Genomic DNA, 25,831 nt, shown 5'->3' with positions numbered 1-25,831 from the left:
AAATTTAAAAATGTAAATAAATAATTTAATAGTGTGAGATGTAAATCGACCAACAATAAGTGCGCAGTGTGTCTATACCATCTGGTTAGCTAGAACCAGTTTTGAAAATTTTAGGAGTCAATGGTTAAATATCTATTGAAATTCGATCCTTTTGATTTGTCACCATGCTGACGGTTCCCAACTGCTGTTGGTGGACGTAAGGAAGACTACAGGCAAATATCTGTCAAATATCCAACCTGAAACTGTCTTACCTCGGTCTATTCCACCGCCATTTACGTCAGTCATATAATTTATTTGTTGCTTTGAGAAGGAACCTGCAGGTAAGCACTTCTTTGGATGATTAATCCCATGCGGACAATTAATAAAATTTGGGTGGGGGTCCGAAATGGCACCCTGTTGGGATAAATCTTACCATTGTCTTTGGCTATGCCGGATTAAGTGATATTACATGCTATTCTATAAAATAATTTCTCCGCAATTAATATTACCTGATTGAGCTAATCATGTAAATGTAATTAACTAGAGTCGGAGCACCACAAAATAATATTTATAGAGCTGTTATCTTCAGAATAAACTCTTAAAGACCTAGTAATATTTTACACCAATAGCAGTCAAAATTAATCGTCATCTTCATTCTGTCTCATCTGAAAGTTGTAAATTCTTGGTTATCTGCACAAACCCTGGCTAACAAGTTGAATCAGCAATACAAAATTGGGTTTAATTATTTATTTACTAAATACCTAACTAATCACACAGAATAACATATACACATAATTAATCAACTTGATTACGCCATAAAGGAAAACGTCCCTAGCTGGCGGAACAGATATGACAGCTTGTTAAACAAAAGAAAAGGGTCTGGGTTTGAGTGAAAGATTGAGGAACAAAGGGCGATGCTGTGCTATCCTAAATACAGTATCTTATGCATTTGAAATTACCGCCCATTTGGAAAAGGAAAATGCAATAAATATTTACTCTGAGCTGTGCTTCAGTAGGTTGGTGGTAGATGGAAGGCCATGTTGCCAAACCTGGTCCTTTGAAGAAAGTCTCCTTAATTGTATTTTTTATTTTACCTTTATTTAACCAGGCAAGTCAGTTAAGAACAAATTCTTATTTTCAATGACGGCCTAGGAACAGTGGGTTAACTGCCTGTTCAGGGGCAGAACGACAAGTCCAACGCTCTAACCACTAGGCTACCCTGCCGCCCCGATGTGTAGACTTTCCACTGTAGAATTTGTCATTGATGAGAATGTCTCAGATGTCATCATATTCATTAAGTTTCACTGCATATGTTCAATTGGTCGGATTACCAGAATATAGTTCATTCCCCCCCCCCACCTTCCCAGAAGCTCTATGTTAACCAAGGTTTTTGCAAATGTAACATCAGCAGGGTAGAGAGGAAAAAGGGGGGTAATTGGACTGTCATAAACCTACCCCCAGGCCAACGTCATGACACCATTAAGGAACAGCTGACATTGAATTCTCTTTATTTTTTTTATTTTTTTTAACAGCATAGTTCTTGTTCATTAATATTCAGAAAGCAAGTCAGAGAGGAAGTAAAACAGACCACATTCTTTATTGTACAGAATTTCTCAATTCTGAAAATTCAGATTAACTTGTACAGGTGCAAAGCAGCAAGAGTGACAGAATACATTACAAAATTCCTGATAAACTGGTCTAGTTTCACACCTGAGAAATCTTCATAAGGCACCATGGTTAAAGTCTGGACATTGGTCAGAACAAGTCATACAGAGATCCAAGTCAAACATAGACCAACACCCAGGCAAACAGTTGTGCATGTTGAAGTCCCTCACCACTCCAAAAAGGCTGTTGTGCACAATATATAGTATACAATCTTTGGCAGTAGTCTGAGCCTGTTCGGCAATTGTATAGTATTAGCTTGCAATAGAACTACTATCATTTAGCGCATTCACAGCTCCATATAAAGCCTTCAATGTGCAAGACTCCCTCTCATTGGACGTGATCAATGCCAGCATGAGCTGGAAGGCATGTGGATTAGAATGACATTTGAGAAAAAAAAAGAAAAAAATTAAAGTTTAGACAACTGGAAAAAAGAGAACTAGATCAGTGCAACAAATCCCACAGATTTTTTTTAAATACACAAAAAACGTAAATAGAGTGATGGCTTGTAAACTTCAGGTACAGCCAATGCGTAAACTGCACTTCACTGTGCGAAGTACCTGAAGATGTGCCTGCGGCTTGGTTTTACGTACATGTATAAAAATATTTAAAAAACAAAAAAACAATTTGGCCCGCCACCATTCTGCTTACAACAGCAGAGTCAACGAAAATCACCCCGTTTAAAGGTCCAATGAAGATGTTTCTCAATATCAAATGTTTTGGGTAACAAGTAAATTATTGTGTGATTGTTAATTAAAATGGTCAAATAACCAAAAATAGTATAGGGCAATTGCTCAAGCAAGGATTTTGCTAGGACTGTCTGGGAGTAGTCAGAGCAAGGAGGGGACTGACAATTAGCGGTTATTGGCAGAACGGTTTGGAACGCTTTCTTATTGGTCTATTAACTAATTTACTGCATGGTGACGTAGAAGACAAACTCCATACCACCAAAAGAGGCTGAAGTTCAGGCGGTCTTTTCAAACAGCATTTACACTAAAAGGGCATTTTCATTAACACAATTTCACAGTATTATTCCATCCTCAGTGTGGAAACGAATACAAAACAGGAAAAAAAAAACATTTGACTGCACTTGGCCTTTAAAGGTTCTTCTCTACAATCATTTTTTGTCACATAGAAAAATAACTATTCCCTGTGCTGAGAGCAGAGTATGTATTTTTGTCGCAGCCACTCTGTTAGAGCTGCCGTTTTGGTTCGAGACGTTGTCGCTGAACCACTTCATTCAAAAGGACGTGTCATGTGGCGGCAATATGGGCTCCAAGGAAGAAATCTGTTGGCGTCAACATACAAAAAGATCCTCAAAAACACACCCGTGAATCATTCGACATTACTAACTAATGGACAGAGTCAGGGCTAGTCAGAGTGGTTGTATGGTAGTTCTATGGTCAGCTTCCGTTCTGTTATATGGGGGAGGGGGGGGTTCTTATTCGCTCTTCAGCCTGTCACTTTTCCCGTTACTCTGGTTGGCCAGCTCCCTCAGCTTTCTCCTCTTCAGGTAGCCAGTACGCTGGGCTCGGTTCATCCTTGCCCCAAAGTAAATGACCAGGTTAATGGGCACCAGGACAGTGGTCAGCCAGCCCTGAGGACACATGGACAAATAGTCAGAGGTTAGTTGGCACTCAGTGTGGACATAAACACATTGAGGGCGTATTCACTATTCAGTGATGCAGAACTGGTCGCTTCTACATGACAAACAAAAATATATAAAATAGGTCAGGTATACACATCACATTTCTAAAACGGAAAGTTCAGCACCAAACAGAGGAACAATAACTGAAAAGGGAGGGGCTACGTGGGGTGTATTCAGTTAGGGGTCTTTCACACCAAATTGGTGTGATGTGGTTTTTCCAGAACTCTGGTGTGGCTACCCCTTTGGGTATGCGGGTCGCTGCAGGTGAGAACAGTCTGGACCAAACATTGGTTATTTTCCCGAGTTCTCCCTTTCTCTTCTCTGTCCCTACCTCCCTTTGTTACTATTGGTTGTTTTGACGGCAAGCATTTGATGAAATGCATGCAGCGTCATAACTCGAGATCTCTGAAACATTGTGCGTAGCAGAACATTTATGAGCGCATCCGATGCAGATTAGGGGAGACGGGGTCACGCCGCCGTTTTAACGGCTATTGCACCGGTTTCTCCTGCATGTCGCTGGAAGACCAAAGCGAAAATATGAAGTTTAGGACACATAAGTGATCCTACTGTAAACCGATTTTTAACTTGATAACATTTGTCCAATAAACAAATGACCTGCATGGACACGTGGTTGATTTTCTCCCCCCCCGTTTGAAGTTTGGATTTGAACCATGGATTTGAATTGTGTGTAAATGCCCTTAGGAGATGAAGACCGTCGCAAACAGTGGCAAAACATTCTGCAACTTATTGGACAAATTCAGGTAAGTCCCTCCAGGTTTTGTTCCATTTGGCTTAACATTTACTTCCTTGTTGGACAAATCCAGGGGTGTATTCGCAAGACATTTTTGTTTTCAAAGTTATCAAACAAAAACAGGGAGATGAGCGGTGGAGCCGTACCATGACTGCGTGGGGGAAGTAGCCGTTGGTCTGGTCCTGCAGTCCGATGGTAGTCAGCTCAGCAGCCACATAGCGCTCCGGGGTGGGCTTGTCCAAGGTGGGCTTCCTGATACGGGTCATCTTGGTCGCCACAAAGAAAGGCAGCACGCTCTGGAGGACAAAAGTTAGTATAAAAACACAGCAAATGTAGCCATGTTAAAAAGAGAGAGTGACAGAGGTAAACAAACAGCCTTTTAGCATGAGCCACAAAAACAGAAGCATGACGGTACGGTTCTGTGCTGAAGAGCAGTCTGGAAGAAGCCATACTAGCTGACCTTTGTGGAACTGTCACATGTCACACGAACTGGAAAGCAACTAGTAGCGAAGAGGACTGTCTTCAGTACACAAAACATTGCTGAACTTCACAGATAAAATGCCAGAGAAGGTTTGTTTTTGTTTTTTTACATAATACAAGTATCTGAATGGTGGCCAACATTGTGTCCTGCTGAATGTGACCCAGGTGAAGAGTACTCACCTGGACAATGATTCCCTTTGCCTTATACTCCTCCTGAAGTCCCCGGGAGAAGAAGTCCACAAAAGCCTAAAAGGAGCGAACAAGAAATACTGACCATTACCACCTACGAGAGAAAGTGCTTCCCCTACTGAACTGTAAGACTGGGATAACCAAAAAATTAAAATAGCTTTGCCATCGTTTCTATATGTAACAAATCCTACTATGGAAAATAGGCACCACAGGAGGTTGGTGGCACCTTTTTTTTTTGTGTTTTTTTTTTTGCCCTTTTTCCTCCCCAATTTTGTGGTATCCAATTGTTGTAGTAGCTACTATCTTGTCTCATCGCTACAAGTCCCATACGGGCTCGGGAGAAACAACGGTTGAAAGTCCTGACTCATACACAAACCAACCAGCCGCACTGCTTCTTAACACAGTGCACATCCAACCCGGAAGCCAGCTGCACCAATGTGCCGGAGGAAACACCGTGTACCTGGCAACCTTGGTTAGCGCACACTGCACCCGTCCCACCAAAGGAGTCACTGGTGCGCGATGACACAAGGACATCCCTACCGACCAAGCCCTCCCTAACCCGGACGACGCTAGGCTGGTTGTGCGTCGCCCCGGTTACGACAGGGCCTGGGCGCGAACCCAGAGTCTGATGGCACAGCTGGCGCTGCAGTACAGCGCCCTTAACCACTGCGCCACCCGGGAGGCCGGTGGCACCTTATTTGGGGACAGGCTTGTGGTAACAGCTGGAGCGTCAAAACACAATGCTCCCGTGATTGATGCCATTCGCTCAGTTCTGGACATTATAAGCCGTCCTCCCCTCAGCAGCCTCCTGTGATGGGCACCAATAACACCATTTGTATTGTGCTTTTCTATACAAGCAACAACGTGCTTCACGTCATTAAATAAAAATATTTTAAAAAGAAGTACCAATTCAAATCTATAGAAAACAGGGTGTTTCCAGGGCAGATTTCCACTAAATGTGCAAGCCTGACCACCTCTGGGAGACCATTCCAAAGTCTAGGGACCCAAATGGAAAATGCCCGGTCACCTTTGTTTTCAACCTAGACTTTGGAACGTCAGGCTATGTTTTGGCTCCTACAGGAGAGAAGTTCTGCAATGTAGGTTGGGGCTAAACCAAATCTAGCCTTATAAAAATTAAGTTTAAAACAACAAAAAAAGAGAAAGTGACTAGCAGCCAGTGTAGAGCAGCTAAAAAAAAAAAAAGTTGTTAGTGTGATGTCACATTTCCTGGTGCCAGGTAAAAGCAGTACTGCAACATTGTGAAATAACTGGGTGGAGTGATTTGACAGATGGGTACACAAAGATTTACAGTAATCTAGGCGTGAGGAAATAAAAACCATGCATAACTTCCTCCAAAATCAGTCAGACTTGACCTACTTAGATTAGACGTTAAAAGGCAGGACCGGACCAGTCTAGAGCAACACGAGAGTCACACCCACCTCTCCAGCTGGTCAACAAGGACGTTATGATCAATAATGTCAAACACAGCACAGAGACCCGAAAGAACTAGAAGAGAGCGTCTACCGGCAGAGACGGGTCATTATTACGGACTTCCAATAAAGCCGTTTCCATGCTAGGACGTGAGCGGAAGCCTAACTTCATACTCAAATTGTTTGAAAAACAACTAACATCTTGGATAAATAAGGAAGCTAAGAGAGGAGTCTAATTATTCAGGGAAGAGGGGGGGGAAGGGGGTCTAGACTGGGCATTTTAATTGAGGAGAGGTCAGACCAGAGCAGTTCTAAAATAGTCTGGAAAGGAGCCAGAGGTCAGGGATCTATTTACAATAGACAGAATGCTGGGGCCAAAAGTCATAACCACTAGTGGTCGAGTAGTGATCACACCCAAGAGGCAGGTCTTCAGTATCAAGGAGGGACGCAAAGGATCTGCGCAAAGGAGCACAAAGGAAGCAGTAGACAGTCAGGGTCTCAAGTGCCTCCTGACCAGAAACACTATGGGGCCCAGCTACTGTCAATATAGGATCTTATCTTTTCTGTAAAGACACAGTTTGAAGAGATCAGGGGATGCAGGCATGTCATTGTGTGTAAGACACAATAGTCTTCCACAGAATTGGATTGTGGAAGTACTCAGATCAGGGCAGCGAAGTAGTTCACCCTTGCCTCTTCAACAGCAACAACGTCACTTCTCAGATCCTTAATTATCTCAGAATACTTGGAAGTTAGCAGGTCTTCCATTTATTTACATTCAGCGTTTCCGAGTTACTTTTTAAAGCACGAGCGTGGCCATTTAACCAGGGTGAGCCACAGGCAGACAATTTTTTTTAGGGGGGGGGGGGTTATATCTGGTGCCTAGATAGCTAGTATTAGAGTTTGAGGTCAGGCTAGAATGGAAGGCAGCCAGCGCATGGGAGAGAGAATCTGTAGAGTTCAAAAAGTATGGGCACTCAAAACCATTTAAAAAAAGGAATAACCTAACGAGGCCCGAGATACAATAACAGGAACTAAATCCATCCTCGAAAGAGCAAACTGCTATGTAAAAAATATCTTTAAAGCTTAAGTTTCAGCTTTGCCTTCATCAGTGCTGTACCATATCTGCTGCCACAGAGTCTGAAGTCAGCAGACATGTTACTGAAGCTGTTCCACCAAATCAGTGTGAAGACAAACTGAAATCAGTGGTAGGGGACAGAAAGGCATAGACATTGACTAGCAGTTGTGCAGTTAAACGATGCAATGTATACAAAGTGTGTGCATTTAAGGTGTAAACGTGTGTGGAGGTCTAAGACTGGCACTTGCCTTGGAAGAGGAGTACACAGTCAAAAGAGGGACAGGGTACATGCCACTGGCAGAGGAGATGTTGAGGACCACACCTTTGGACCTGAAACCACAAAAACCAAAAGGGAATTAGAAGTTGTTATTTCCTGCCACGGAGTGCCAAGAGCCTCCTGTCCATCACAAGAGTACAAGCAGCCTAGTGCCACTGTAGACTGCCACACACACACACTAATCATAGTCGCTGTGCGGGTTGCCATGGCAGCGGCTTGCTTACGCATTTAGCACTCCGGTTGCTGCAGTGATGTAGTGAAAAAGGGGTTGGTTTGCCCCTCACGGCACCAAATGTGCCCCGTCTTCCCATTGGCGCAGAGAGCCCATGTGATTCGTCAGAGCCAATCGGAAGAGGGTGCACTTTGTGTGAATTGAAAAGCAGCTGGTCAGAACGGGGAACAAAGGGATAGAAAGAAGCAGGGTAGAAAGGCATCCTCTGTATAACACTGTTGAACTCATGTCCTGAACATTTGAAGCCCATGTCTTCATTTCATGGTCATTCTAAAAAATAAAAAAAAATTGAGAACATTTAGGCTTTTCTGATGTAAGCTCCAGCGTTAGGACAGCCTTGGTGCCGGCATGTTCCTTTATGAAAAAGGAACAGCAAGCAGTGGGATGATAGCTGAACAGACTGGTACCCAAAATAAAATTTGGTCTACAAAGGATTTGATTTAGTGTTTGTAGTTTTACAGTGCAGCACAGCTTTGTCATGTGGATGAGCGTGTAAAACCTTTTTTTTTTTATGATTTACATCCGAGACAACCTTTTTTGACCAGTCAGACACTATCAATAGCATCAAAATAAAAAGTTATTGTTCATTTATAATGTGGCAATAGCACTTAAAGAAAAACAAACTCACCTCTCCACCATTCTGGGTAGAACTAGACGAGTCATCTGAAAAGGGAGCAGGGAAAGAAAGGTTAACTCCTGAGCAAACAGTTCGATTACCTGACAAAACAGCATGGTCAGGAATCACACATGAAATAAGTCAAACAGGACACCATTATATGTAAATATTCAACGGATGCCAACACCTATACATAGTTTCATTTTTAAAAAATAAAATACTAAAATGGCAAGGGAATGAAGTCATACAGGACCAGCGAGGAAGTTCACATTACCGCTACAGATTCCACCCAGCGGCATTATGGGGAGATGTATAGCACACCGGTACATTTCAGCCGCGTAGGAGGCAAGGGCGAGCGAGAGAAGGAACGAGAGAAATCGGGGGAAGAAATGGTGGTGCGTGGGTGGTGAACACAGACAGCGTTGGTGTAGTTCACCATTGCTCTGGGAACCACAGGTAGCACGGCAGCAACAGTGGCGGAGAGGAAAGAGGAAGCGTGAAAGATGGACGCCCATCGACATGCCACCTGCGCCACTGTACGGTTGACACATGTTAACACTAAACTCCCTGAACTTTGCCGCAGACCGACAAAGTGCACACAACCTGTGCAATAAAAATAAAATAGCTGAAAAACTAGATGATTATCTATGGTATAGATTTATACACATAGAACTGCTACAGAAGCAAGAGAACTCTTACCTGGCAAACAGAGGTCATGTTGACATTGATCATGTTGGTGATGAACTAAAAGAAAAAGAACAAGGATCTTTGACACCTACTCTCCTCTCTTAACTCCAAATGCAAGTGCTTGCTACACAAATTACAGCTAGGAACTTTGGCAATGTTAAACATGCAGCCCTGTTCAATATTGATATTTTGCCCAATTACTGGTTAAAAATATGTAAAACAATGATCTGATTGTTCAAAAGAACAATTAGTAATTGTATTTATTACTGAATTTGGCTGCCTGTGTAAAACAGCCTAATTGACACTCATTTGGTTTCGAAGAAGTCTCAAGTGACATGTCCCTCAACTACAGAATTAACTCCAGAAAAACTCACATTGTCCAGGTCAGGAATATGCAGGAAGTACTCAGGGTAGGGATAGGATATCCCCACATTATTCACTGTAGAATAAAAATAGAAGCCAACGAGGCCATTGTTACTGCAAATAAGAATTCTAACTGATGGCGTTACACTTCCGAACCACCAGGAGGCAACAGGACCTCAGAGAGCCAGGCATTCCATTTAAAGAAATATTTTATTTTAACAGGGCATATAACCACACCTTAACTGGAAGAGCAAGCCAAGCAGCACATGAACTTATATGCCCTCAAAGAATTACCTGAATGTGAGTCACACTTCAAGAATGTGGACAGGCATCACTTTCTGTACGAACACATCCTAATAAAAACGCCTGAGGTAATTAAAATGACAGTAGTAGGCGGCTAATTGTAAATGACGACGCTGCCCCAATAGCATACCACTCATATTGCTTTGGCTTCGTGTCTCCCAGGTAACTCCAGGGTTAGAACTCAAGACTGACTGTGGCATGTGTTGGTGTTAAGCAAAACGCTAACATGCATTCCACAACACGTTGTCAGTGTTCTGGAAATGTACTTTAAAAAAATAAATAATGACAGATTTTTACACTTCTGCACGATTTGGACAAATAAAATCTCAATGGCAATAATGTGTGCAAGCAAGAGTAGTTTCTCAGTGTTGATTATAAGACCGATGACAGTATGGCCTTGGCAGGGGAAGGATGTCGTTGTAAATAAGAATGTTCTGAAGACTTGACTAGTTAAATAAATAATTTGTTTGTGGGTGAAATGTACAAAACATTAGGAACACCTGCTCTTTCCATGACAGACTGACCAGGTGAAAGCCATGATCCCTAATTGATGTCACCTGTTAAATCCACTTCAGTGTAGATAAAGGGGAGGAGACTGGTTAAATAAGGATTTCAAAGCCTTGAGACATGGATTGTGTATGTCTGCCATTCAGAGGGTGAACATGCATGACAAAATATTTTGCCTTTGAATGGGGTATGGTAGTAGGTGCCATGCACACTGGTTAGAACTCCGCTTCGTTTTTCACGCTCAGTTTCTTCAACTGTTGGAAGCATTGGAGTCAACATGGGCCAGCATGCCTACGGAAAGCTTGAGACACCTTGTAGAGGCCATACACGGACAAATTGAGGCTGTTCCGAGGGCAAAAGGGAGTGCAACTGAATACTAGGATGGTGTTCCTAACGTTTTGTACACTCAAGTGTAAAGAGAGGATAGTGTAGTGTGGGGACAAGTGGTATACACAGCCACACGGTGACGAAGGCCAGACCAAAGGAACACCTACCCAGGCCAGACCAAAGGAACACCTACCCAGGACTCCGATCTCCAGTCCAGCCAGTCCAGCCTCGATCTTGGGGTAGATGTCCGACAGGCCAAAGTCCACGGCGATGGTCTTGGTCTCCACCTTGTACTGAGTCTCTGTGGACAGGAGGCAAATAAAGAAGATTATCACACTCAGCAGTCACCCCATAAAAACAGATGGTACCCTTTTCAACACCAAATATTGCATTGAAAATAAGCAGTAAAAAGACAACTTCTCAAACAGGAGAGGGCGCCGCGTACCCACTAATAAAACCTGAAAACGCCTGACGCTCTCCTTCCATCAATATGCCTGCTGCAATTAGCATGTACAAAACTTGTTTGTCTGATGGGCAACCCAGTAAGTTCCAAGAGGGGGAAAAAAAAATCCCAGGATGTGCCACTCAGAGGGATACGCAGGCAAGCATTACCACTGCTGGATAGGGTTGAAATTTCCACAAGAGAGTAGAGAAGTCTAGTGGAGAAATACAAGGCTGGGCTGGAATATCCCCATGAACCGACACACCCTATTCATGAAGCTATATTTAGCTTGTGACAAATTCTTTTTTTTTCATATCCTCAAAGCGTCCAAGACTGAGGTGGGGAAAGAGTTGGAATTAGTCAGATTAAATAGGTTTGGGTTACCAGGTTCATCGTGAGCCAATTGAAGAAAAAAGGTGACTAGAGGTACAGAAAAGGGATTGTTTGTTGGCACAGTGATTGGGGATGCCAGATTGAGGGGGAAGCGTTGAGTTGCCAGGCTGATTGAGGGGGAGGAGTGCCAGCGGTTTGGTACCTTGAGCCCTGCACGTGACAACCCATCAGCCCACTCTGAATCGTCAGCATGACAGTGGACATTGCACCCAAGGTGAAGGCTTAGGAGACCAGAATCCAGTCACTTTTACGGTTGCATTATCGGAAGGCCAGAATGTCTAAGATAAGGGTGCCATTTTCCAAAATAAAGGACCATTCATTCAAACGCAGTGAGGAAACGAGACCACTGACTTACGCAACCAAACAATTTTGGCCATTTAAAATGAAAACTCCCCTTTAGTCAGTGTGCCGTTATCCTTTATACATACGGCACCTGAGGACCAAAATTGCACAGCACTGAGAATTTCAGGGTCTTCAGATCAACTAAATATACAGCCAACTCCACACCCCAAAAGGGAAGATAAGGGCTCCACCCAGCACAACCAGAAGAGGACTGGCCACCCCTCATAGCCTGGTTCCTCTCTAGGTTTCGTCCTTTCTTGGGAGTTTTTCCTAGCCGCCGTGCTTCTACACCTGCATTGCTTGCTGTTTGGGGTTTTCGGCTGGGTTTCTGTACAGCACTTTGAGATATCAGCTGATGTAAGAAGGGCTTTATAAATACATTTGATTGATGGATGAGTGAAGGGCTAAGGGAACGGGGACAGATGTGCGTCAAGGCAGGCCTGCCCATTTGGACATCCTCAACTTCCAGGCATTCCTGGAGGTGCGTGTGTGCATCCCAGTGTCCTGTAATGACATACAGGCTAGCCTTTTAGAGAGGGCTGGGAAAGCTTTTTACAGCGGCCATATTTTGTACATCAGTAGACGTAGTAGAGAGTTGGCTGACGAGGCACACACTATACTCCACCAATTAGCATGTCCGACAGACAGAAAGGGTAACACCTTTATTTAACTAGGCAAGTCCGTTAAGAAAAAAAAAACATTTTCAATGACTGTCTAGGAACAGTGGGTTAACTGCCTTGTTCAGGGGCAGAAGCACAGATTTGTACCTTGTCAGCTCGGGGGTTTGAACTTGCAACCTTTCGTATACTTGTTCCCACGCGCTAACCACTAGGCTACCTGCTGCCCACTTACCAAGCTGCCTGGCGACATCATCCAGCTTGTCCTGGGAGCGACTGATGAGAATCATGGCGAACCCTTTACGGGCGAGCTGAGAAAGGGGAGCAAGAAAGATGGGATGAGTAAGACTGGAACAGTACACCACAATCACTGAAGACGATATTGAACCAGGGAACTCTACGGTTCTTTAAAAATGGAGAGACTAACTAGATTCCTATTGAACCATGTCACGGTTGTCTCGGCCAACTACCGAGCCTTCACTACTGCTCTAAACACATGCATGGCCCATTGACAAGGGTGCTCCAACTCAACATGGAACGGCGTGAGGAGCTGAGTGGTAGCCTTGTTACCACCGCTCTTGTTCTTCCATCCTCGAGACAGGAAATCCCCCAACGTCCCCACAAGTATAGTAAAACAAGAAATTCTTCCGGGGGGAACATTTTCCAGAAGGACAAAGGCTATTTTTAGCTTAGGGGTTAGGTTTAGCGTGAGGGTTACAATTAAGGTCAGGTGTAAGGGAAAAATAGGATTTGGACTGGAAATTTTAGTTCCCCACAAGGACAGAAAAAAACAAGTGGGGGTGCGTGCAAGAATCCTTTTAAAACAATAGACCTGGAAGAGCCCTCCCTACCATGGCCTGTGCGTCACTAAGCTTTTCCAATGGAGGAAATTAAATAAAGGGGTCATGCAGGAAACTCACCTCCTCCGCATAGACTTTACCGATGCCGTCTGTGGCTCCCGTCACAACTGCAGAAGAAAAAGAATTTTAAAAAAAAATCAGTACTCATGGTTGCATGTTTCGTACAGTCGTTTTGGACCGATGCCTCGACTGAGCATTCAACATACATCGTCAATGAGAGCTGATGAAGATGGTCCAAAGGGCATTGGAAATACAATGCCATTCAAAAAAGGAGGAAAACAAAATGAGTAGGAAAAACATTTTGATGTCACCAGATAACGTTAGCTAGCTAAGATTGAGGGGAGGCCACCAGATTTAGCATTGCTAGCTATTTTTGACAAACTTTGCTAGCAAGTGACAACATCTCCATCTGTCTAAAGTAGAGCACCCACAGCAACCTTGTTTGTCCATTATCATGTGGTACCGAATAAAAACGTAAGTCTAAATGTAACCATTAAGCTAAAACTACATTTTAAAACAAGGCCTCTCGACAATGCTCTTTTACTGTTGGCTGAAGAGAGTTCCATTCAAAGTGGTTGCAAGAGACTAGACAGTGGAGGTAAAGGAGGTGGCTCGGAGGTACAAGGAGTCCGGACGGATGTTCGTGTCATTCTCGGCTCGCTTTGTCAAGACATCGTACAGCTATTTTTAGCCAGCCTTCTGCCCATCACCCCTATTCCATGCCTGAACAATCGTCAGTCTCACACACCCCTCTTGCTAACACTAACCAAAGCACCCAAATACAGGATTTTTAGGGTGGGAAGCTAAGTGGGCACCAATACGTACTATTCCCCCAGCACAAACCATTGTGCACTATGAAATAGCACAGAGGAACCAACCCAGGGTTGATGAAAAGATTCACAGGTAGTAGCCATTCTCTGGCACAAAGCTGGAGGGGGAAACAAGGAGGGGGGGGGTGATGACGAACAAGGAGCACGAGAGAAATAGAAACAGGAAAATAACAAGTGAGTGAAAGGAGGGAGAAGAGAGCGCAGTCAAAAGTGGAGAGAGAAGCAGATCGTTTTTTTCCCCCCCGCCCATTTTAAGAATGAAACGCTCCTTGGCAGAAAAGCCTCAATGGGCAACTGACTGACGCATCAGGCTGAGACGGTACACTCCCCTGTACAAGGGGCTACATGCAGAGTATGGCCAGGCTAATGACAGTATACCAACACATCTCTCAAGAGAAATGCCATAGTGAGCTTCTGTACATGAGCGACAGAGGAGCTGTATGCTAGATAGTGAACCACGCAGTTGGTCGTGAGATCTATGCCGGATTAGGAATACACCAGGAGAGTGCATGATGCCTACACAAATTGCACATGTAATTTCATCTGCGGTTTGTTAAATGGTCGCGCATCGTTTTGTGAGCGTAACCGCATAGGTTCATTATGACAAGGGCAGTGCTGTCAGGACTGGAAGTTCCTGCACTCAAGAACTCCTTGAACTTTCTCCCCCGCCCTGCTTCACCTGAGACTTGACCCAAAGTTCAGAGCACATACACCCAACTCAGCAACACATTCTCTTTCGGGGAACAACGACCATACAGTCCCATGGATTGGTTGGATGAACCAACAAAACCAGATGGACAGAAAAAGAGAAAGGAATGGGCCGAGGGGAGGGGTGGTAGGAGAGGTTCTGAATCTGCACCGACCGCATTCCACAGAGATATTAACATGTGGAACAAAGGGTATGCAACTCACTAGAAGTTAAATGCCTATGGAATCTCACAGGAACTGTAGGGCACATGTTTCTCTCCACCTGTCAGGGGATGAGTAGTGTCTGTACACTCAAGTGCATTACCGCTTACACTTTCGCCACTGCGGGTTCTCATGGTCGCCGGAATGTGTGTTCATGTGGGACTAGAAGGAGGGAGACTGGGGGATGGGAGAGAGGTATTCACAAGACACAGGGTGAGTAGGAGGGAGGAGAAAGCTCAGAATGAAATGCCGCTTCACGCCTCCCTTCTGTAACTCCTGAAAGGCTACACCGCTCCCTCATATCATAGAAGAGAACCATGTGCCCTCAAACTCATTTTGGCAAGGATGAGAGAAGGACAGATAACATTTTTTTTTGGCAAGTGGATATCGTAATTCATGGCACCCACACTGTATAGGTGGCACGTCAGGATCATTATTCCCTATGAAGTGCACTACTTTTCGACCAGGGCCCAAAATAGGACTCAAACGTAGTGTACTATATAGGGAACAGGGGGCCATGTCATATGCATCCACAGACTTGACATCCCGTCACCCCCATTGTGTTGTGCGCTACATCTACAATGACAACCAATGTTAAGACTTGCATTTACTCATGCCAACCAAAATACTCTGATATGTAACAGAAACTAAATAAAATAGATTCAACTCAAATCTGTTAAAATCCTGGAATTATATATATATATATTTTTTTTAGATAAATATTAAACAAATCACCCATTCAGTCAACATGTCACCCGGAAATGAACTTTGTGTCCAAATTTCTCCATTGTTAAATTCACACAGAGCAGGATTTTAAAATTACCCTCACGTGAGTGGAGCATTACAGTCAGTGATGGCTGCACACAGGTAGGAGCTACGCGAGCAGGCACACAAGTGACACCACAGCGACTGACGTGCCTAACAAAGGTACGGGGGGGGGGCACCTTTTTACTGTTGAATTTGTTTTATTCCAATTCTAAAAGTTAACCGAGTTATTTTCCTTTTTATATGAACTCAGGCAACTTAAAATTAGGCACTAATCTATGGATTTCACATGACTGGGGCAGGGCTACAGACCACTTGGGAGACAGGCACAGCCAATCAGAATTTTAATTTCTACCCACAAAAGGGCTTTATTGCAGACAGAAATAGTCCTCAGTAAATTGCACTCGGCGCTACACATCACGTAGCTGCTGCATATCGACGTTCCCACCTCAGAGGCACAGTGGAGCAGCCCCTGCCTGTCGCCTGCTCAATATTCATATTGAGGGCTAAAAAAAGGAGCACGAGTTAAAAATAGCAGCGAGGAGCCGAGCGCAGCCTCGTCTGGTTCTCGCCTGCCTGCCGCAGCACCTGAATACCAACAAGGAATAAATGGACAGGGGGGGGGGGGACGACACACACACCCGTTATGGCTAAAAACGGGGTCTACTCTGCAATGCATCCCAAAAGAAAATATAGAAAGGCATTGGCGCAATCATGCTTATTTCAGCATCCTATTGCAGCACCGTTCATGGCTGTATATAATAGCGCTGGAGCTCCAGAAAAACTGCGCAAATCAAAATGGGTGACAAACTAAAAGTGGATCTCCATCCCTCACTAAAGCCCCAATTAACATTCGTGAAGAGGATGCGGTCCTCGTGTTGCCCCTCTCCTTTCCTCGGGAGCGGTTAAGTCATTTGTCGTACCCCTGTCCCTCCTATCAACGAGCCAGCCCTCCCCTGTCAGAGAAAGGTGTGTGGTAGGGAGGCGGGCTGCAGTAGAAAACCCAACGCGACCGCCATCCCTGCATTCACCCACCTCAAAACAAGTTGCTTTAAATAGCAGAAAGTAGCAAGTCACGTGGGCAAAAAAAGTCGACAGCTTCTGCTTTATGAGCCGAGAGCAAAAATAAGTCTACTTCGAGCAGCCCACGACCAAATATAGCGTCTATATTTGAGTAGTGTGTAAAAATTGCCTCCCAGTCACAGGCTTGTTATTTTCCTTCATATCTCCCGTGAGAAGTTGCGATAACTTACTAAAAAAAAAAAAGAAATTAATTCCTTCCATCTCAAATGGGCAATAAACTGTCGCAGATATGAATTTGATGACCAGAACAGGCTTAACTGGACTAACAGTGTAACTATGAATCCCAGTGGCGGTCAGTGCATGGCCTTATGTCCATTACAGCATGTTGGATGACTGTCATTCATATTCCAGTCACCCAGTTCAATGTAACATCGATAGGTTTAGGCTACTTACTACATGATACTCAAAATGTTCCCTATACCCATCATAAGGTTGCGATAACCTAGCCTATTAATGAAAATTTGCAACGTAGGTGCACACAGGTCGAGATTAACCTTGTGCGAGACTGACTTCAATACGGCTTTTCACAATCTTGCCTGCATCTAGCTTGTAATCATTAGTCCAGTGGCAAACAAGAGTTTCTATTTGACAAATTCAGGTATTTTTTTTATCCCCGTTACATTTTACATTTAAGAAAAAAACAAAATTAGTAGAATGAACACACCCCTGATCATAGCAGCCACGTTGTATTCATTCTAGCCTCACATTTTCCCTTTGTTTGTGGACTTCAATGTACAACACATCAGCTGTATGTGACCAGGCAAAAAAAGCCTTTCCAAGCAAAACCATAGAATAACCGCTACACATCCTAGATCGTTGTCACCATATTAGCTAAAGTAACGTCCTAGTCAACATAGCTTGTTGAACTAAAGCGTTAGTAAACACGCTACAAATCATGCAGTTACTAGCACGCCCAGGTGGCAACAAATTAATACAACCAAAAGCTTACCTTGACTTGGAAGAGTTCCAGTATTGTGTTGGATAGTCAGCTAGCTAACATAGCATCCCTCTGTTTGAGCCACTAAACTAGCCAGTTGCATTTATTTGCTAGCTAAGTGAATCTGAAAAAAAGAAACTTGCATCTCTATAAGAAATCTATTTGTTGAAACTGTTGAACTATTGTCTTTGAGTCAACTACTTATCACATTTTATGCAATGCTAGCTAGCTATAGCTTACGCTTTCAGTAGTAGATTAATTCACTGATCCTTTGATTGGGTGGAGGACATGTCAGGTCATGCTGCAAGAGCTCTGAACTTCCGGAGGACATCCCCCATCCTGTCATAATTACTGTGTAAGTCTACGGAAGGGGGTGAGGCGCAAGAGCCTCCTACGTTTTATATTTTAGTCAATGTACCCAGAGGACGGATGCTAGCTGTCCTCCGGCTACACCATGATGCTACACTACAGAGTGCTGTTGAGGCTACTGTAGACCTCCATTGCAAAACAGTGTGCTTTAATCAATTTGGTCATAGTTTTATCTAAAGGATAACATATCCTAAATATATTCACTTCTTCAATGTGTTCCCATTTGTATGAAAGTCACTGAGGATGGTCCTTCCCTGAGGAGCCTCCATTATGAATCCCTGTCATCTGCAACAGTTGTCCATTGCAACATCACATTACCTCCTGTGGCACCTGCCAATCATACAAATCAAATTTTATTGGTCACATATATTTAGCATATGTTATTGCGGGTGTAGCAAAATGCTTGCGTTCGTAGCGCCAACAGTGCAGTAATATAACTGTAGAGCACTACAATTGGAAATAACTAGGGCGGCACATTGCATGAAAGTCTAGACTTGAAATTGTAGTTGTCTAGATTCAGATGAATGTATATTAATCTGCAAGACAAACTACAAATTTAGAAAGTCTGGATTTAGCAGGTTTTTCTGCAGAGTGGTACCAAATTGCACTAGAGAGATTTCAGACGCCTCAACAGGAGACAGCAGGAAAACCCAGTAGGACAGAGTTATGCTGCTCAGACAGAGTCCGAGAGATCAGAGCCCATGTAGTGCCATTTGGGACACAACCCTTGCTTCAGTTGAACCCTAACCCAATTCCCATCTCACATACTCTTCCAATAAGGTCTTGGTTATCAAACATAGTGGAGGCAATACTCCTCGTCGACAGTGTGTAAAGCTCTGCAGTTAGCACTTTTGCCAAGGAGGTAAACAACCCAAACTCAACTGTAGAGTTTCACAACGTCAACGCTGAGCAAATCTACACAAGTTTCTCAGACAACCAAGACATCATAGGAAGTCTTTGCAAGAGGAATTGGGTTAGGGTTCAGAGTTACTGCCTAAGGATGTACCTATTACAAAACCCAAGAACTCAACTGAAAGAGCCTAGGCTTTAAGGAAGTTAATTTATGATGCAATACAATCACAGGTGTGATCACATTGTGTTGTGCATGCAAATGCACTGATGGACTCTAGTTCTGGGCATGTTGCGCTACCAAAATCAACAAGAACCTTGTGCAGTTCTATGCAGTGAATAGTATGCAATTCACCCCATTACAACTATACTGCTAAGGTGGGCTCCTAACTTGGTGAAATGTACTTCATGCACCTGTGCCCTTAAGCACTAACACCACCCATTACTAAAATAAAATAAAAAAAGTGGAATTTATTTTAGCCTAATTTTACTAGGCAAGTCAGTCAAATTCTTATTTTCAATGACAGCCTAGGAAGTGGGTTAACTGCCTTGTAAAAATCTGTCGTTCTGCCCCTGAACCGTGTCAGCTCCGGGATTCGATTTTGCAACCTTCCAGTTACTCGTCCAACGCTCTAACCACTAGGCTACCTGCCGGAAAAAAAATATTTAAAAAACTGGCATTAAACAAAAGGAATTTGAAAACAGCAGGTTTACACCAGTCTCATTCATACACGTACCGACTGGTCTGAACAAGTGGACTGGAATAGCAGTATTTGTTTGATTGCATTTTTGAGATTAAGTGCAAACATGGGCTATTTAAAAATATATTTTTTAAAGAAACCAATGGAACTTCCTTTTCTAACAAATAAAGTAACACGAGTCGTGACAGCGGAGCGAGAAGTGGGGGGCTCGCAGAGGGCAATACATGAATGAGAAATTGATAGGAAGAGGGGGATAGAACAAGAGAGATGAGAAAGGCTGGCTCGGGAAGGAGTGACGGGGGCTTGAAATTAAGAGCTACTGCTTTCTCTTCCCAGCAGCCCCGGCTGCAGCACGTGTCACAGCGCGTGTTCGTCACATGAAACGCAACGCTGCTCTCCCGCCGTCTCCAACCATCCACCCCTCCCATTTATAACACTAGGGGGGAAGCACATTCACAAGCATAGATGGAGCTGCTGGCCCTTCCTCAGTGACCGGCACATTTCATTCACATACAGTACCAGCCAAAAGTTGACACCTACTCAATAAGGGGTTTTATTTTTTTTACATTGTAGAATAGTGAGCACATCAACATATGGAAAAAGTGTAAGACAAATAAAAATATATTTTATATTCTTCAAAAGTAGCCATCCTTTGCCTTGACAGCTTTGCACCCTTGAATTTTTCCTTAACGCATTTCAGCCAATCAGTTGTGTTGTGACAAGGTAGGGGTGGTATACAGAAGTCCATATTATGGCAAGAACAGCGCAAATGAGCAAAGAGAAACGACAGTCCATCATTACGTCAAGACATTAAAGTTAGTCAATCCGGAAAATTAAGAACGTTTTCAAGTGCAGGCGCAAAAACAAGCAAGCGCTTTGATGAAACTGGCTCTCATGAGGGCCGCCATAGGAAAGGAACACAGTTATCCTGCTGCAGCAGGATAAGTTCATTAGTTACCAGCCTCAGAAATTGCAGCCCAAATAAATGCTTTACAGAGTTCAAGTAACAGACAAACTGTCAAGAGGCATGAATCAGGCCTTCATTTATTTTTTTAAACCTTTATTTAACTAGGCAAGTCAGTTAAGGACAAATTCTTATTTACAATGACAGTCTAGTCTAACAGAGTGTTAACTGTCTTGTTCAGGGGCAGCAAGACAGATTACCTTGTCAGCTCGGGGATTTGATCTTGCAACCTTTTGTTTACTAGGCCAACACAAACCACTAGTGTGCCACCCCAAAATGGTCAAATTTCTGCAAAGAACCCACTGTGACAAGACACCAAGAAGGAGACTTGCTTGGGCCAAGAAATGCAAGCAATGGACATAAGACTGGTGGAAATATGTCCTTTGGTCTGAGTAGTCTAAATTTGAGATTTTTGGTTCCATCTGCCATGGCTTTGTGAGACGCAGAGGTGGTGAACAGATGATCTCCGCATGTGTGGTTCCCACCGTGAAGCCTAGTGCTTTGCCGGTGACACGGTCTGTGATTTATTTAGAATTCAAGGCAGCGATATGCCATCCAATCTGATTTACGCCTAGTGGGACTATAGGACAATGACCCAACACAACTCCAGGCTGTTTAAGGGCTATTTGACCAAGAAGGAGAGTGATGGAGTGCTTTATCAGATGACCTGGCCTCCACAATCCCCCGACCTCAACCCAATTGAGATGGTGTGGGATGAGTTGGACTGCAGCGTAAAGAAACAGCAGAAGAAACAAGTGCTCAGCATGTGGGAACGCCTTCAAGACTGTTGGAAAAGCATTCCAGGTGAAGCTGGTTGAGAGTATGCCAAGTGTGTAAAGCGTTCCAAGGCAAAGGGTGGCTACATTGAAGAATCTCAAATATTTTTAGATTTGTTTAACACTTTTTTTTAGTTACTACATGATTCCATGCGTTATTTCATAGTTGTCTCTCCTTTAACTTTCCCTTTATCAAAAGACGAATTTCCGCACATCCTTAGGCTGTTGCCATGACAGTCATAACCGAAGTAAAAAGGGTCCTTTACATTCCGGAACAACTGACCAGTCTTCTATGTCACGCCAACACTAACTCCTGAATGGCTACACCCATCTCTTATAATATGTAACAGTTCCAATCGCTGAATAAACTAATTCAGCGATAGGAAAAAGGGATAAGACGAGCTAGAGGTTGTGTGACAAGTTGCATGTCAAATGCCCTAAGGGAAGTCTCTGCCCCTCAACGGATGAAACACACCGCAGAGAACCTAGTGGCCCTAATGTTGAATCCAATGTCAATGACCTTTTCAGGAGCCACATCCTAAGAATAACCTTTCAAAGTCTCCTACACCGTAGTGTCATCCGTTCGGTTAGATTTACAGAGGCAAAAACACCCCCCCCCCCCTAAAATCTTACTCCTTGGTTTGATCCATGCCTCTAAAAAAGGAATTAGAAGCTTATGTACCCCCCTCCCTCACACATGCACATCTGCAACACACTGGTATCATTGTGCAAGATGTGCTGCTCTGTGAACTAATGAAGAGGTGGGGAGAATTTCTACCAGACAGACCGGTCGAGTCTAGAAATAACTTCTTTACGTATTACATTTTTTTTTTTTTAAAGTAGGGATCGCTGAACTCTGAAAAGTATATTCGTACTACAAAATCTCTTGGTCATTTCTAAAACAGCCTCAACTACTAATTTTTCCCCAAACCACAACATCACATTTTTTGATATAAATCTGTTACTTATATATGCGTAGATCACTTGAATTTCATAACTATTGGAGGACACTGCATACCACATAAGATGTTATCATTAAGCAAGAGCTTTAGTCTTTTACAGACAAAGGATAAGGCAGAACAAGAGGGGATGGCTCCTTGAGTCAGGCAGGGTGTATTACTCCAAACCTACCACCAGGGGTCCCCTCCACTCAGGGAACACAACAGCCTCGCTGGAGCATCAAAGGAACGCCAGTGAAATTCTTGCATAGCTCGTAAATCAAGTATGTGCACAAGAGATTTAGCCAATGTACTGGCAGGCTACAGCACGACACATATGAAGGTTGAAAAAGGGGGAATAAAACAGAATGGAGATTTTTTGTGAATGTACTTTTAAGCCAGCTGTCTGCATATTGCAAGACATGGCATATCCAAAATGTGACGGTCCCGTTGTGAGCTTGTGTGGCCTACCACGTCGCAACTGAGCCGTTGTTGCTCTGTGGCCTACCACTTCGCGGCTGAGCTGTTGTTGTGCCTAGACGTTTGCACTTCACAATAACAGCCCTTACAGTTTGACCGGGGTAGCAGGGCAGAAATGTGAAGAACTGACTTGTTGGAAAGGTGGCATCCTAAGACAGTGCTATGTTGAAAGTCACTGAGCTCTTCAGTAAGGCTATTCTACTGCCAATGTTTATCTATGGAGATTGCATGGCTGTGTACTCAATTTTATACCCCTGTCAGAAGAGGGTGTGGCTGAAATAGCCAAATCCACTCATTTGAAGGGGTGTCCACATAATTAACCTAAGTGTGAAGACAATTTACAAAAGTGTATGCATACACCTTTTTAGTCCAGGACTTATGTCCGAGAAACCTGGTCCAAGATCTGTTGGTGAGATTTAAACAATGACCATATGAGTTGGCAAGAGAGCACAAACAGATGTGGGATCAGGCTATAAGAGAACAGGCTGTAAAGTGACTTGAGAGTGAGCGAGCATGCATGCGTGGTAAAACCTGGCTGCCAGACCTGTGCTTCAGGATCAGGAACCAGTTTCTCCATACCCTGGGGCATTGTCACCTCCAACCGCTGTGCATACTCTAGGGACTGACATTGGAAATTAATGTGAGAAGAGACAAGTCAGACTGGTACTCCTATGACTGTTGGTTTCAGGGTGAGGCATGCATATTTCACAAGAACAAAAAATACCAAGGTGGCACTTTAAACAAAAAAAATAACACCCCCACAAAAAAACATGCAATAAATCCAATTATCAGTCAGAAATTATGAATTATAACATTAGTATATAGTGATGTGGGCTAGCAGCATGCCGAACCTCAGAATGTGCAACAATAAATTCGGAGATGGGCTGCAAGGGTTATATAAATGGTTACATTCAAGCGGCCATTCAACGTGAGCGCCAAGACATGATTTTGGGAACGTGTCGCAATCTATGACAAGGCAATGACCGATCACATAGCTAGAGCGCCGATGTACACTGGTACCCCGACGCATATAAACCAAGAGATCATCAAACTATGCCATTACGCATTCAATAAGCATTCCACCAATGCGACACATGTTGGAATCCTTCCTCTAACGCACATGACATTCATTTTAAACCAAATAAACAAAGCCATCCAACCCCCAAAGCAACTTTAGACAAACGTACGTCGTGATGCAGAGATAAAAGCGTAGCTTTAAAAACAGTACACTGTCATCGTTTTGGATAAGAGAACGTAGAGGATGGTATGGAGGGCGCTCGGCAAATTGCGCAGCAAGACGAGAACGAGCTTTTGCTCTAGACGCAGCAGTATTCTCGAAAGACAAGACTGGATAACTGGGTCAAGATAGGCCAAGGCTATTTCAACGAGACCAGGCTCCACATTATGCAAAGGCACGATCCTAAAATGTCTTAACAGCGAATACTCTTATTTGACCAGGACGGCGACAGAAGCCCCTAGTTTGAACAAAAAAATAAACTTGAAAAACAGGATACGAGTTAGACCAAATACAGCTAGCTGCTTAGAATGTGGGAAACTCAAATTTCAAGCTAATCAGATAAGAATATCGAAAATTAAGATATCCATTTGATAACCCATTTTAGGTAGCCTATTAATTGCGTAAACAAAAAACATATGGCAACAATGCACGCATGACCAAAATATAGCCTGGGGTATATTATAAACTGTTGAATAACCTATGGAAATGTTAACATTACAGAGAGGAATCTATATTTGGGGTAAATCCAAATATAGGTCACGTCTTAATTGGGCATATTTATATATATCAGGTGGATGGGCTAATTTCGTTCACTGTTCATCTCTAAATGAGCGCACAACCTGCGGAATTTGGTTTTATCTGTTCTTGACATCTTCATCCTTTCGAATGGACGGCAAAAAACAATGCTGGTTCGGGGTCTGGAACTTCGGGTGCTGAAGTGCGGCTGTTGCACACTGCCAATAAACGTGATCTTGGTAACCTGTTAGGGCGTTTACGCGATAGTCCTGATACACAACTTAACTTTCTAAAGTCGGTGATACGTCAAATATGATGAGAATGCAGTATTTTCGTTGATGTATAATAAAGTTGTAGTAAATATCCTAATTTTTTAAATGTTCTTGTCGAGCTCAAGGCTTCTTGAGCAGCCTTCGTGACTTTTTGTCGTAAGGAATCCATGTGACCAACTCACCTGCCCATTTGCCCAGTTTCGGCGAGAGCAACTGGCCATTTCCCCAGACCCAAATCCGAAAACCTTGGAGGAGTCGGTGGAGCACCCACAAAGACAGTGAGGCCACGGTGAATGCTCCGACCCAGAAGAGTGGCGTCTCGGCCACAGGAAGCATGTCCTCCACGTTCAACGAATACATGACAGCTGCTTTTCAGTGACTCTGTGGAGACCTCAAATTTAGGCAATGTGCTCTAATTTCAAGATACAATGTGCGAATCCCTTTATAAGGAGGTTGTAGCATCACACTCCCACAACACAAGTCTATCCTGATTTAAACACACACCCACCACCTACTCTATAGCCTGCCTGCAAACCCACCTCTGCTCGTGATTGGTTACAACAGCTGTCAATAGAATAGAAACGATTGAAACGTCCCACCCTTTGGTGAATTTACATGCCAATCCCCAAGACTCCATTCCCATTCATGCATTGGGCGCATTCGTTTTCCATGTCCCAGTGCTCCGGGTTAACGGAGTATGTACATTATAGACCATTCCACTGGTCTCCATTGGTCTCCATTCCCCTGAGGCACAGGGCCATGCAAAACAAACGTGCCCAGTGTTCTTTATGAAGCAGGGTGGCTCAAATGTGGTCCTAGGTGAGGAGCGATTGGGCGTACAATACGGAAACTTCTCTTCCGAGCCTTTCATTGGTTCCTGTTGTAACAGGTTTTTCAGGTTTAGTCAGGATTATGAAACCCTCCAAACCCACGTGTTCCAAAAAAAACTGCCCACACCACTTTATGAATGGAAGGATGCTCCGATTGGTGGAACAATAATCTATCCACCCGCCTCCCGGAGAGTT

At 43.6% G+C, this 25,831-nt stretch overlaps 1 protein-coding gene across 1 annotated transcript; it reads right to left on the bottom strand.

Moving 5' to 3' along the window:
- Positions 1-1,557: 1,557 nt before the first annotated feature.
- On the bottom strand, positions 1,558-25,300 carry LOC135509623 (very-long-chain 3-oxoacyl-CoA reductase-A-like). The gene is made up of 11 exons (XM_064930419.1): positions 24,989-25,300; positions 13,241-13,287; positions 12,556-12,631; positions 10,720-10,827; positions 9,401-9,465; positions 9,039-9,083; positions 8,352-8,386; positions 7,463-7,544; positions 4,701-4,766; positions 4,187-4,336; positions 1,558-3,238 (listed from the first exon to the last, which is right to left on the bottom strand). Exons 1-11 carry the CDS (start codon positions 25,164-25,166, stop codon positions 3,083-3,085), a joined length of 1,008 nt encoding a protein of 335 aa, XP_064786491.1. The 5' UTR covers positions 25,167-25,300; the 3' UTR covers positions 1,558-3,082.
- Between the last annotated feature and the right edge of the window lie 531 nt (positions 25,301-25,831).

This window comes from Oncorhynchus masou, chromosome 22, assembly GCF_036934945.1.
Source record: "Oncorhynchus masou masou isolate Uvic2021 chromosome 22, UVic_Omas_1.1, whole genome shotgun sequence".
NCBI lineage: Eukaryota > Metazoa > Chordata > Actinopteri > Salmoniformes > Salmonidae > Oncorhynchus > Oncorhynchus masou.
This window is presented reverse-complemented; position numbering and strand designations above follow the sequence as displayed.